At 50.5% G+C, this 14,847-nt stretch overlaps 1 protein-coding gene across 1 annotated transcript; it reads left to right on the top strand.

The window, feature by feature from the left end:
• The first annotated feature begins 764 nt into the window (after positions 1–764).
• FEZF2 (FEZ family zinc finger 2) lies at positions 765–7,307 on the top strand. The gene is made up of 5 exons (XM_028719545.2): positions 765–906; positions 2,863–3,919; positions 4,727–4,861; positions 5,008–5,140; positions 6,402–7,307. Exons 2-5 carry the CDS (start codon positions 2,930–2,932, stop codon positions 6,677–6,679), a joined length of 1,536 nt encoding a protein of 511 aa, XP_028575378.2. The 5' UTR covers positions 765–906; positions 2,863–2,929; the 3' UTR covers positions 6,680–7,307.
• The last annotated feature ends 7,540 nt before the right edge of the window (positions 7,308–14,847 follow it).

Below are 14,847 nucleotides of genomic sequence, written 5' to 3' on the forward strand. Positions count from 1 at the left end.
ACCCAAGTCCAACGACAGCAGTACTTTCCCCACTCTCTAACATAATTGCGTCCATCATTTCCTTCGATATAGCTGCTGGAGTGCGGGGGGGGGGAGAGGGGGGGACGTGTAAACAGAAGGGCGAAGCCGAGCGGGAGAAAGGAGTCCTGGATGGATTGCGCTCTGCCTTTTATCTCTCCGGCAAGAGAGCAAAAGCGCTGCTTAAGAAGGAGGCCAGGTCTGCGGGACAAAAACGCTGTGTGAAAAAGCGTTGCCTTTCCCCCGCTCCCTCCAACTTGCTACTCCTTGTCTGACCCTCGTTTTCCCCCCCCCCTCCTTCCCCCCTTTTCTCCCCGCGGCCTCCATCAGCTCGGCCAGTTGGGTGTTGTGCTCCGGGACTCCTTGAGAAGGGCTTGTTGTGCTTCGCAGGTGAAAACAGCGGATCTGAAAACAGACCCCCCCCCCAAAAAAAAAGCCCCAACCCACGCCGCAAAGAGGGGCGGCGGCTGCGTTCTGGCTCTCTCTCTCTCTTTTTCTGGGGCCCTTTGTTAGCACCACACAAAAAGCGGAATTCCTCCCAAGTTGGGGTAGTGAGTTTTGTTTAAAGAACTGCGCGCGCGCGCGCGCACACACACACACACACACACACAGAGAGAGAGAGAGAGAGAGAGAGAGAGAGAGAGAGAGAGAGAGAGAGAGATGCCTTTCATGCTTTGCTTTACCTACTTTGCAAACCCCTCTTGTCATCCTCCCTCCCTCCCTCTCTCTCGCCCCCTCCAAATAATCCCTTCTCTTTATTTTAGGAACAGAAAATCAGGTGCCACGCAGCGCTATAGTGTCTCTCCCTATTCAAGCAGCCTCGAGGCAGGCTCTCCATCGCTCGGGAGCTCGGCCAGAGCAGCAGCCGGAGCTGCCCTCAGGAACCAGGTGGGAAATGGACAAAATTTCTCTCTCCTTCTCTTACCAAACAAACACGCACACACTCCGTATTAGGCAAGCTCCGGACACCTGGAGGTCGGATTCCGGAGTTGCTTGAGACTCTCCACCACCGCCACTGCCCCAAATTCTCTTCCTCCTTTGATCCTTGCAAACTCCATGACAGAAAGTTAAATTGCCATCGCGATTTGTTCAAAATCTCAGGGTGGGAAATAAACCAATTAACAACAACAACCAGTCAAGGGAGGTGGAGAAAAACAGAATTCACTCCGCTTCGTTTCTACAAAAACAACCACCTTCGCAGAAAGGGGATTTTGTCCATATATATATAATAAATAAATCACATCTCACAAGTGAACGATTTCTGTTTGTTTGTGAATTGGTTTGTTTGCTTGTTTGTTTATCTGAATGGCGATATTCGGCTTTTGGCAGGAGCCCGGCGGCCGGTCTAGGGAATCTGAGCGCCAGCAGCATTCAACTAAGTTTTAATTCGCATTAAGGCCGCCAGGACCTCATTAATAGACCCGCTATTCATCGGATGCGCGCTCTTGCGGCTGGGGGTGGGGTGGGCTGATCTTTCATAAATTGTCACTTGATCTTCCCGGCTCGCTTTTGCAAGGGATCTGATTGTGGACGGGTTGCCTAAATTGGAGCCGGGGGTTGGGGGGTGGCGGCGGGTTGAGAGAGAGGGGGGGGGAAGAGCTGAATCATCATTTTAAAAATTCCTCTTCTCTCTTTCTCTCCCTGCCCAGCTCCCCACCCCGCGCGCACACTTTTGTTAAATTAAATACAACTCTGCTTTCTCGGGGTGGCTTTTCTAACTGCACGCTTGCGTTGCACCCAACTTGCGAATCTCACTTCCCTTTCTTAATTTGCCACATGCAAAACGACTCCTCTCTCTCTCTCTCTCTCTCTCTCTCTCTCTCTCTCTCTTTCTCTCCTTTGGCAAGTTACTCCCCCTCCCCAAATCTTCTATCCCTCCTTCCCGCTTGGAAGGGTTCTCTCTCTCTCTCTCTCTCTCTCTCTCTCTCTCTCTCTCTCTCTCTCTCTCTTGCGCAAGGAAAACCAAGGGTGTGTCTTAAATTGGAGGAGAGAGGGGGATACATTTCTCATCCTCCTCCTTCCTCACCCCCCCCCCTCTTTCAGTCCAGACCTTTGCTGAACGTTTGGCTGGGAAAAGAAATTCTCTCTCTCCCTCTCGCTCTCTCCTCCCCCCCCCCCTTGGTGGCCCAAATCCCATGTCATTCTGCTCCAAGTGACTTCATGTGATGTCAGCTTTAAATGTAAGAGACAGCGATCTGACGCTCGCGAAGATGCTGGCTATCCAAATCTGACAGCGCGGCCGCACCGCGGTGCTTGGATGCGTCTCCTCGGCGGCGTCGGGCAAAGGGGGGAAAAGGTAACTCTTCCCAGGCCAGGCTGCCCACCTCCTTCCTCTCCCCCCCCTCTCTCTCACCCCCCCCCCACACACCCTAGTGGGACCCGAAAGAAAGATCCGCAGGGGCTGGGGCTGCGCTTGGGGTTTTCTCTGCCCCCCTCCCTGCCTCGCTACTCCCCTCCCTCGCGTCTCTTCTCAAATGCAGGCCCACTCCGCAAGGGACGGGGAGTTTGCCTGCTACTTTCTCGCTCTCTTTCTTCCTCGCTTAATGAGCAGCAATCTGGTCTCCCCGCGCGCAGTTGTTCTTGTGTTCATTTGAATGTAAATGGGGGAGGAGATGCTAGGATGGGGTGGGGGGGGAGACGAGAGAGAGGGGGAGAGAGGTGCTTATTAAATTGATTTGTCTCCTGGCTTTTCTGGAATGCTGAGCTGGAGGAGGAACTCGGCAGAAACTGTGATTTGACGCGCGCCTTCTTCCCACCTTTTCTCCTTGTTTTTTTTTTAAAAAAACAACAACAAAAATTTAATTGTTGTTATCATTTTATTTATATATATATCTATATCTATAGATCTATTTTATGGGCGAGATCCGGCTGCTCATCTCCAGTTCGGGTCTCCTTCCCTCCCCCACCCGAGATGGCCTCCTCGGCTCCGCTGGAGACGGTCATGCCTCCCGCCTGCGTCCGCAACGGCGCGGCCAACCCGGCCAAGACGCTCGCCTTCTCCATAGAGAGAATCATGGCCAAGAGCTCCGAACCGCACCAGCCGCAGCAGCAGCAGCAGCAGCACCACAAACCCGCCGCCGCCGCCTTCGAGGCGCGTCGCAGCGAGTCTCCGGGCAAGAAGCTGCTGAGCCTCTGCTCGCCCATCCCGTGCGTGATCGCGCCCATGCAGCCTCTGCCCGGGTACGAGGCGCCCTCGCCCAAGGCGCTGCTCAACTACTCCGAGCTGTGGAAAAGTAGCTTGAGGAACTGCGGCTCGGCTCTGGCGGGCGGCGCAGCTTCGACGGCCGGCGGCTTCTGCAAAGGCGGCTGCGGCTTGTGCTGCAAGGGGGACCTCCATCACCACCACCACCATCACCACCATCACAACAGCAGCAGCAGCAGCACCCTGGGCCAGGCCTCCTTGCCCGCCACGACGCGCGTGATCAAGCCGCAGGTGATCAACCAGGCGCTGGCCATGCCGGCCAACGGATCTAGCCTCTACTACTTCAACTACCTGGATTCCTCGCCGTACCACCCGTCGGAGATCCTCCACGGGCAGCTCTTCACCTCCAGCCTGCTCCATTCCCAAAGCCCCGCCGCCGCGGCCGCTGCAGCCGCAGCCGCCGCCGCAGCCGCCCTCTCGGCTCACCAGAAACTCTTCCTGTTGGATAACGCCAAGCTGGCCTCCTTGGCCCCGTCGGAGAAGTTCCCCAACGCGCAATACCCGCACAAGGAGCGCCTCCCCGGGCAGCTGGACCAAGTGATGAAGGAGAACACGGGCCTGGCCGGGGAAAGGAACGGCGCCAAGGGACATCACCACGGCAAAGCGGGCGTCGGCGTCGGTGGCGGCGTCTCAGGCGCTGGAGGGGGCGGCGCGGCCGACGGGAAGCCCAAGAACTTTACCTGCGAGGTGTGCGGCAAGGTATGCAGGAGCAAGGTGCTCGCGCTAGGGGGCGCGCTCTTAGCTCTAGAACCCGTGGGGGCAGCCAGGACAGGGCTGCGCCCGCTATAAAAAACCCGCTCCGGCTCTTTGCGCGCGCCAGGAGGGAGCCCTCATTCCTAGAACGCTTCTCTCAGCTCACTCTAATAATAATATTTTTTCTTTTAAAAAGTTCAGCGCATTTTAATAATCTTGAAAGGGAGGGGTTAGCTCCTTCCCAATTGCTCCATGCCTCCCAGACACTTCATAATCACCATTAGAGAACCAGGCTACTGTGATTAAGTTTACCAAAGTCACGGCGGGGGGGGGGGGGATCCGGTAAATCTGTGGCAGAGCTGAGAACGGAAACGGGTCTCCCGGTTCATAGCGGATGTACGATGTGTAAAAACCACCTGCGGAAGAGAGCCATAGTGTCGCTACGGTGCCCCGTACATCGCCTATCACTGGTGCACCTGACGCGCTTTAAAAATAGCACAAAATGAAACGCTCGTGAGTTTTGTTCACACTTTACAGATTGTGGGTACGTGTGTTTGCGCGGTGGCGCCGAGGCTGAGCGGTAGGTAGTCAGGATCCAATGGGTTTACCCAGGCAGCCGCAGAACTATAGTTTAACCGAGGGTCGTTTAAACTGTGTGTATAAACTGTATATTCAGAACGAAACTCTCTCTCCTCGTCCCCTTTGGATCCGTGTTTTGGCCACTCCGGATGAAGGGCGACCAGGCGAGGAGGAGGCGCGCCGGTAAGCTCTCCTGCGGCTGACCAAAGTTGCGTGTTTTGTGTTCCCTCGTAGGTGTTCAACGCCCATTATAACCTCACCCGCCACATGCCGGTGCACACGGGAGCCCGGCCCTTCGTGTGCAAAGTCTGCGGGAAGGGCTTCCGCCAAGCCAGCACTCTCTGCAGACACAAAATCATCCACACGCAGGTACGGGGGCAGGGGGGAAAGACCTGAGGGTCAGATCTGTGTGTTTATGCGCTCGGCACCAAAATAAAATTTTATTTCTTTTTTTAAAAAACCACCCACCCTTGATTCTTTCTCTCTTTTAAAATGTCCTCTCCCCGGCCCAACAGGAAAAACCTCACAAGTGCAACCAGTGCGGGAAAGCGTTCAACAGAAGTTCCACGTTAAACACTCACATTAGGATCCACGCTGGCTACAAACCTTTTGTGTGTGAATTTTGCGGCAAAGGATTTCATCAAAAAGGTATCTGGGATAAAAAAACCGGTGGCTTTTGTTTCTGGCTTTTCTGCTGGTGGCGGGGGGAGAGTGGGGGAGAAGTTGTGTGGATATGAAAATTATTAATGATTGCTAAAAATAAATAATGAAAAAGCAGGGGTATAAGGATACTTCTGTTTCCGGATGAGGAAACTGGTTTCGTTATTATTCGAAGTATAATGTTATTTCGAATTAAGGAGGAAAATATTTTTATTTTATTTTTTATTTGGAAGCACAATTTGGAAACAGCACGTGTGGTGGTGGATAGACGAAATATAAGAATTACCCGCCGGTTTCAAGGCGTCTGGTCAATTTCTGCTCCCCGCGGAGCATGAGGCTCCAGACAGAACGTTGCGAAGGTTCCAAACAGAAAGTTGTGAAGGTTCCAAGTGGAATCTTGCGGTTCTCTCGCGTTCCAAAAGAAAAGAAAAAGTAACCGCCGTATTTATCGTATTTAGAGGCTGCTGCTAGGAGATGACCCCTTCCCTCCCTCCCTTAAACGTCCTTAGGGGGCTTTGCCCTGGGGCTGCCACGAAAGACTAGCTCAAACCCGTCACTTGTTATTAACAGCGATTAAAATGAATTCAGCCCACTTAGGGCGCGATCCAGCCGAAACGAAAGCACTTTAAACGAAAACTCCCGCTGATTGCTAACCGGAGAGCTTTCTTCACGATCTACCGTTGGAAATCCACGGCGCTTTAAAAGCGCTTAACTTGTGCTGGGCAGGTGGGCCTTTGCCTTTGAGGTGAGGGGGGGACCACGGTATTTTCTCAAAACGGGGAAATAAAGTTTCGGAAGAGCCTGGGCCGATTCTCCCCTGCCTAGAAAATTCCAACTTTAAATTAGAACCGGCCTTCTACCCCCTTACCCTCTATTTTTTGTGGTGGTGGGGGTTTCCTAATCCAGGTTCTCCCATTTGCTCCGGGTCAGGACGCTGACCCTGCCTCTAATTTTTTAATTCGTCCGTTGCATGCTGCTCTGCCTTGACGGAGACTGAGTTTGACAACTTCTTGACTGCCCCTTGCAGGACGCTTCCTAATGAAGCCCCGCCGCAGAAACTCTTGTTGCTCCAGTGAGGTGGGGGGGTGTATCTGGAGAGAGAGAGAAAAAAATATGTGTGTGTTTGGTGTGTGTGTATGTGTGCCTGCGTGCGTGTCGATGGCAGGGAACGATTCCCCTTGAAACTAACGTACTCCCCCCCCCCCCGCAATCCCATAATTTTCTTCTCCTCCTCCTTCTCTCTGAACAGGGAATTATAAAAACCACAAACTGACCCACAGCGGCGAGAAGCAGTACAAGTGCACCATCTGCAACAAAGCTTTCCACCAGATCTACAACCTGACCTTCCACATGCACACGCACAACGACAAGAAGCCTTTCACCTGCGTCACCTGCGGCAAGGGCTTCTGCAGGAACTTTGACTTGAAGAAGCACGTGAGGAAACTGCACGACACCGCCGCCGCCGCTGCTGCCGCCGCCACAGCCGCGCCTTGCGGGAAAGAACTTCCTAGGACCGTGCAAAGCTAAAACACACGCACACTCACACAAAGCAACAATAAGGCAGAAGCGAGGCGAGCCTGTTCAGCGAAGCAAGAGACGTCTTTGCACGGTGGTCAAAGCGACGCGTTCAGAGACTTCCAAAGATCTAGGGCCCTTTACAAAAGGGGGGGGGGGGAGCCTGGGAAGGGGGAAAAGCCCCTCGGATCTGTCCTCCCCCCCTCTCACACACACAAACACAAGCCGAAGAGAGACAATCACTTTTGGCGTGTCTATATATATATATATAGACACGCCAAAAGGAAGAAACTTATTTAAAATTCCGTTGCTGCTGCGGATTGAATTACGGGAATAGTGGCGGATCTTTGATTGGACTGAAGGCAACATTTCTTCGGAGGCCTGGCAGGACTGTAAAAATATATATATATAAAAAAAAAAAAATAGGCCTGGCCAATCATTCTATATATGTATATAGATATAAATATATAAATATATATGACTGAAAAATTTAAATTTTAATGTACACCAAAATAACTAAGGAATCTATCATCTACGAGGCAATAAAAAGTCGCTTAATAGGAGTCTTATTTCCAGCTCCCCCAAACACATTTTTTTTAAAACAAAAAACAAAAATAAACTCAATTCCGGTCTATCATTATCATTATCGTTATCGTTATTATTATTTGTCTGCGATGTTGGGGAAGAATCAGGCCACTGCTTACAAGGGTTTCAATCCACTACTTTGACAACCCCCTTTGAAATGGGGCGATTTCCCCGTCCCATTTCAATGCGGAGCTGGGAAGTTTCGGCCTGGGGGGGTCATCAACTTTTGCTGGGCTCTGGAGTTGTTGCTACTCCGGGAAAATGGCGTGAATTCGATTCCCACGCGCAAGCCAGACTTCCGCGCCTGCCCTGGAGAGGAGGGGAACAGAGCAAGTGAATGGGATTTGGAAAGTCTACTTGGTTCCTTATTGGACACGCGTGTGGCAAACATGTGGAATGACTCTAGTCCCCAGGACCGTTTTTTAAAAATGTGTTTATTTATTTTTTAAAAATGATTGGGAGTCTAGTCTGTAGTTCCTCCAGGTCTGCTTATTGAAACGGGATATACATCCTACACGGAACGGGGCTTAGGATCGCCGTTTCAATAAGCAAAAGACAACAACGAGAAATCCACATTCGGGCTAAGAGAGGAGGTAAAGGAGAAAGGGATTTCTTTTGCTAAAACGAGCCTTCCGTCAGTTTTTGGTGTGTTTTTGTTGTTGCTGCTGGTTTTCCATCCCTTCCCAAAAGTAAGGGACTCTCAGAGCAAGCTATTCCAGATAAGGACATCTTTTCGTTTATTTGTTAGTCCAGGAGCGTTTGTGCAAGGTGCGCGTCTGGAGTGACTCCGGAGTTCGCAGCGCCTGTCTGCGCCTTCTCTTTCCACTGCGAAGCACAGCCTGTGCAGGTTATGCTGGGGGCGCGGGGAAGCGGAGAGAAAAACCGCCCGGTTCTTTTTCATTTCATTTTATTCGTTTTAAAGGGGGAAAAGGAAGGAAGGGATTCTGGGAACAGACAAACAAAACACTATATCGAGGCAGACGATCGACGGTAACAAACAAGCGCAAACTCGGGGGGCCCTCCCTCTCCCCCCTCGCGCGCAACCAGGCGTCTGCCACTGACAACACCCACACCGCCAGTTCCTTCGAGGGTTTTTTGTGTGTATGTGTTCTGTTTTTGGTTTCTCTCCCCCTCTCCACAACTAAGAGATGGGGGGGGGGAGGGGGGAGAGAGAGATCAGCTTCCGATCTCGATGGCTCCTTTCCATCCCTAGAGGAGAAAGACAAAATTAGATGCCGATGATTCCTTTAAAAAGTGTCGACATTGGAAGTTTAGGCTGCACCTCTTTCAGCTGTAACCTGCCACTTTTCTAGCGGGGTGTGCGCGTGTGTGTGTTCCATCACTTGAGATGTTTTAAAGTTATTTCTTGAATGACTATCCTTGCGTCTTTTTATACTGTTGTTGTTGTTGTTACTATTATTGTTTTGTAAAAAAATATTCCCCCCTCCCCAATGCTGGTGAAACGATCTCACGCTTGCCTTCTGAGTAATGACCCAAATTAAGAGGGAAAGCACACAGACCCTTCAAACCGCATTACATTAATCGTGTAATCATCCACAGCAGGCCCCAGAACCCCTTTTAAAAAATAAATCGGAATATGGATAATCAAGGGCCTGGATTAAGGAGCACTCTAGCTCAGCCTCCCCTCCCCAGCCTTCTAATGTGGCAATATCAATTCTGCCCACAATATTATTACGGCGGAGCCAAGGAAATCCTGCGAGCCCGCCCATGTGCGTGCTGCTCAATCCACGCTTGCCAATGAAAGGCAGAATTAAGCAGGACCTCGCCATCGTCTGGGGACAGCTTCGTCGGGAGTTCACCTTTCCTCTGGTTAATTGAGTGGTTAAATGCTGAAAAGCGAGCAAGTTTCGCGCAGAGCTCCCAGCCGACGAGTCCACCTCAGTTATTCCTAATGCAGGGCTCGCGTGACTCCCCTTAAGTTGTTTCCTACATTCAGGGCAGGAAGGTGACAAGCTTATTTCAGATAATCTATACCAGCGTCCCTTTAATTTCCCAGGTATCGAAGATGAGCGTTGAAGGGCGAACCCTCGCTGTTGGAAATAAAACCCCACGAGTGCTCGTGAAATTTCTTTAAAGCTCCAAAACTCCTGTGCACGCTTACCTAGAAATTGTACCGGAGGCGGCTGACTTCTGAGCACACACCGGCAGGAAGGCGCTGTCAGGAAACGATGCCCACACAGATCAAAGTAAAATAGCCATGTCGATATTTACACGGCAATCCTATACCTGCCTGCTCAGGAGCAACAGGGCTTTACTCCCAAGTAAGTGGGTATAGTACCACAGCCTCGATCAGGAAACAGGGTCGTCGTCCCCCCCCCACACACCTAGATCTTGGGCTAATGCCTACATTTTGAACATTGGAAGCACTGCAATAAGACAAAATGGTCGTTCATGTTTTCTTTCCGTCAGCTTTCCTATCCTCCTTCCCCGCAGTCCCAGTATCAGCTTGTTCTCCATGAACCAAGCTTTCACCTTAATTTGCCTTTTGCAGGCAACCAAGCCCAAGCTCTTCATGCAGCCCAAAATAACACCCTAGCAAGGGGGAGGACGGATGGGGGGGGAGGAGAGAGAGGAATTGTTCCTGCCAAGTTTTTCCAATCATTTGCTTTTCCTGCTGGGTTTGGGGAAAGTTCTGCCGCAGCAGAACATGCTGCCATTAATGTGACCTAATGCTGGTGTGAAACTATATGGCTGACAATCAGTGTGCTCTGTGTTCTTGGATTTGGTAAGCTTATATATCATTTTCTGATTGAAATATTAAAATGGCCGGCCAGCAGAACTTTCCAAAGCACCAGCTTTAGGGATCCCCCCCTCTGCCCCCTTTATCAGCCAAGTGGTGGCATCCAAGTTGCCTTGTACTGACAGTCTGCCCAGCCCAGTATTCCCTGGGAGAGGTCTTCCCTAGCTCTTCTTAACAGAGTTTTTTATGGCAGGTGCAAGGACTTTCTAGATGCAAGGCATGTGTCTCTGCCCTGGGCTATGGGTATCTCCAAGGCTTATTAGGCCTGCTCTGGGGCTGATTCTGTTGTTGCAGGTGTTCTCTGGCCATGCTGGAAACGGCTGTCACATGGCAACTGAGAGTGGGCAACTGTAGAGAAAGTGAGTAGCAATTGTTCTGCATTGTGCCCTGCTTTTCACTTTCCTAGAGGACGACTGAGAGTCGGCTGATGCAGAATGCGTCTGTATCTACGCTTGGATCTCTACATAGTGGCAAAGTTTTGTGGCTTTTGAAAAGCAGTTTGCAGAAAAGAGGTTGGGGATCTTATACAATGCAACAGAAGTTTGTCAGTGACATCAGCTTACTGGAACATTTTTCATTAAAAGTATCTGCCGCCACCCCGGTAGCTTTAAATGTGGGGTGGGGGAGCTGGGGTCCTCCAGAGGCTGTTTTGCTCCAGCTCCCATCAACCGCCCCCCTCCCAGCCTGGCCAATGACCAGGACTGATAGGAGTTGAAGCCCACCAAGAGCACACGCCACGTGTGTTTTAAATGGATACTAATATGGAGTAGGAAGAAAGAAGAATTTCCTGACAAAAGCAGATTTGTGCATTAAGTCTTTGGAACAATATGCTTAAGGATATAGGGACCGTATGTAATACTTTGTATTATATCACTTCTGCAACAGATGTGCTGTGTGATTCTAGGCATGTTTACTCAAAAGGAAGCTTTATGCCATAGTAAGATTGCTTAACACTGCTGATTTATTGAGCACCAACAGGCTTCAAATCCTCCCTCATTCCATGCCGGTGGCGGAATCAATGCACACCTTTGTACCAGGGACAATCAATAATACATTTCTCATTGTATCTCTTGTCAAAGCTCTGTTTGTGTGTACACACACCATAGGAGCCAACTCCTAGGGGCCAAGGTTCATTTGCCCCCCAATAAAATATTTGAGGTACCCCCCCAAAGTTGATGGGCATTGCCATTCAGATGGTGTTGTGTACGGTGTCATGTTATAATGCAGAGGTTTTCAACCTTTTTCAGTCCACGGTTCCCTTAACCAACTACTCAGGAGCCCAGTTATGTCACCCCTTGTCTGCAGAGCCAGCAGCCCCTCACCCCTTTCTGAACACCCTCAGCCTCCTCTCCATTCCCCTCTCCTTGGGAGTCCTCCAGGCAGCTACTGCTGCCATGCCTGGTCTCTGAGCTGCCCCCCGCCCCCGCCCCAAAGAGAGGTGCCTGCCAGAGGCACCATTCATCTGTGGAGCTTATAGTCAGGGCTGCTTCACAGCACCCCTGGTCATCATTCAAGGCACCCCAGGTGCCATGGGACACAGGTTGAAAACCACTGCTATGGTGCAATGTGCTTACTGGCTAAATTATAATGTCAGGCAGCTTTCAGTCTGCTAATCTTCTGCTGCTCTCCTCTTTGCCCCATCAAAATAATGCCTCTCCTCAACGCTCAGTTCTTTACATGATGAGAAGTCTACATTTGACTTTAGAGGCATACTTCACTGGCCCTCACCAGATTGTATGATTATGTAGCTTTATAGGAAATATTTGCTGTTGCTGCTAAGTAACATTTATTTCGCTCCAACAGCACTGAATCGAGAACTCTAGATTTACACAGCTATCTCCGAAGGGCTTTCAAAAAAGCCTCTACAGAAGATGGTGCACACGCTATGGTAACTGAAGTGAAGGGAAAGAGGAGGCCTGAGCTGGATGCAGAGAGAAAGTAATTTAAAATATATTAATATTGCATCACATATTCCCTTCTGTATATAAACAAGTGAAATGCTCAGTGACATTTTAAACTGAGAGGACTGCAAATGCTCTACAGAATTCAGAAAAGACTTCGGGAGCAATCCAATAGTGATATCTACCTGGATGACTGGGTTAGGATCCAGTGGATCTCCGGCTGAGCTGGGAGATTCCCAGCACAGCCAAGCTACATTGCCTTAACTCCCTCATCCCCAGCTCAGCTGGAGATTCACCAGAGCATCTCCCCCTTCCAGGCTGAGCCTTGAAGGAGTCAGCTGAGTCAAGCCCGGCAGGTTTTCAGGTGGAGTAAACCCTGAACACGGGTGGCGCTGTGGGTTAAACCACAGAGCCTAGGGCTTGTCAATCAGAAGGTTGGCGGTTTGAATCCCTGCGATGGGGTGAGCTCCTGTTGCTCAGTCCCAGCTCCTGCCCACCTAGCAGTTCAAAAGCACGTCAAAGTGCAAGTAGATAAATAGGTACCGCTCTGGCGGGAAGGTAAATGGCGTTTCTGCGCTGCTCTGGTTCTCCAGAAGCGGCTTAGTCATGCTGGCCACATGACCCAGAAGCTGTACGCCGGCTCCCTCGGCCAATAAAGTGAGATGAGCGCCGCAACCCCAGAGTCGTCAGCAACTGGACCTAATGGTCAGGGGTCCCTTTACCTTTAAACCCTGAAAAAGGAGTATCCCAGGGATGGAACTAGAGAGGGTAGACTTAGGCTGGATACCAAGCCGTTTCAGCTCTGTTATGTGACCACACAACCCAGCATAAGTTAAGATGGCAAAAAGGGTGGCATAACTAAAACAGTTTTAAAGGCTTGTTTTTCCTCTGCAGAGCTTAGGCCGGCTCAGGCTGCAGAGTTTGGATCTGGTGCAACATTAGGCTGGCTCAATTTACACTGGCTTGCTTTATGGAAGCTTCTTGTGTTTAGGATGGTTCCCTGAACATGGCAGGATCAGAATGACCACAACAATCAGAAGAACTGCTGTGATGGAAATATAGGCGTTAAAGTTTCAGGTGTTTCAGGGCAGAGGAATAAGAAGGGTGATGCAGGGTTTTCCCAAAAAACCTATGCATTTGCAACACCGACTTTGCAAAACAAATTATCACTTTCACCCCAAACTACTTAAGGGATAAAGCAGGGGTTTCCTTGAAGTTCCTCTACATAACTGTTTGTGAGGTTCTTGGTTGTTGCTTTTTAAACATGGCAATGATCTTAGCTCTTGTTGAAGTCAGTGGCAACATTCCCATTAACTGCCACGTGGCCAGGATTTTGCACCTGGAAACTTGGCCGGCAGTTTGGAAGCCCAGGGAGAAGCCTTTTAGGGTTTCAAGAGGTGCTCCTCCAGCATTTTCTGTCTCCGTGCAGGTCTGAAAAGGGATCGCTCAGTTCTGTATTTTTTGACGCCGAGTCCTCGTCTCTGTTACACCTGGGAAGGTGATATTTCACATGGGGCTGTAATTGCAGAAACTCAAACTAAATGCAGACACTTCAATCACAATAGGGGAGATCAGGCAGCAGTGCCTGCCTCATCCCTGCTGAGCAGCAGCTGGAGAGAGTCTGGCATTTTAACTATGTGTGTTCCAGTGCTAGTGCTTGACTGTTCCATGACACAGGCATAGGAAACCGCTCCACCTGTGGGTGCTTGGGCTCCCATCATAATATAATTGTGGGGGCCAGGCACCCACAAAGGCAACGAGCAAAGCCAGAAAGAGGCAGCCAGCCTCTGTGGCGCCGCTGCCTCCGAGAGAGAGAAGCAGCCAGCGAGCGAGACACCCTTTTCAGGAGATGGGGGGCTTTATGCCTCTGAGTCCTCCCCATGGAAAAGGGTACCTTGCTGGCTGCAGAGAGGAGGAGGAGGAGGAGGAGGAGGAGGAGGAGGAGGAGGAGGAAGAGGAGTCCCCCCCCAAAAAAAAACCACGAGGCAACATTGCACACTGTGCATGTGATGTCACACACTCCTTGCAGAGATGGCACCCTCGGACACAGGAGAGGACTTGTTAGCCATTGACATGTCCTTGCACTAGTATGGTGATGGGGCAGCCTCAGAAATCCCCCATAGTGCCTGCCAAGGCCCTCTCCCCTTCCAACTTTTACAAAAAAATATGTGGAGTTTGTTGTTGTTCGGCAAGGTGTGGGAGGGTTTGCCTGCTTTGGGGGAGGGATGCTGTTTTGGTGTGTGTTTTTTGCAAATTTTATTATGTGATGTAGGTATTTAGTGATGCTCATGAGAGCTTCTCAGATTTTCAAACACACCCCTGTGCCCCAAAGGTTTGCGGTGGGCCCTCTGCCCACATAGGCAAGAGCTCTTCAAAGCCTCAGGCGGCAGCTTCTCCTAGACAGGAGCAACTCTACTATTAGGGCAGAGTGAGGAAGCATATTTAGGATGTGATGAAAAGGCAGCGGTACTTGTGGAATGGACTCCCTCAGGAGATGGTGGACTCTTATTCCTAGGAGCTTTTTAAAGAGAGGCTGGTTGACCATCTGTCATGGGTGCTGTAAGCTGAGATACCTGCATTGCAGGGTGTTGGACTAGATCAGTGTTCCCCAACCTTGGGCCTCCAGCTGTTTTTGGACTACAACTCCCATCATCCCTCGCTAGCAAGACCAGTGGTCAAGGATGACGGGAATTGTAGTCCAAAAGCAGCTGGAGGCCCAAGGTTGGGGAACACTGGACTAGATGACCCTCAGGCTCCCTTCCAACTCTACAATTCTATGATTTTCCATATCAGGTGCTAAAATAGGATAGCACACCATCTAAAATCAGTTTTGTTGCTTTGCTAATAGAAGCATGGCCTAGTTTCTCCTGATTCAGCCTGTCAGCGAACTTGCCTATGGCAGTGCTTCCTAATTAGCTAAGTACTGTGGACCC

Source organism: Podarcis muralis, chromosome 2, assembly GCF_964188315.1.
Source record: "Podarcis muralis chromosome 2, rPodMur119.hap1.1, whole genome shotgun sequence".
NCBI lineage: Eukaryota > Metazoa > Chordata > Lepidosauria > Squamata > Lacertidae > Podarcis > Podarcis muralis.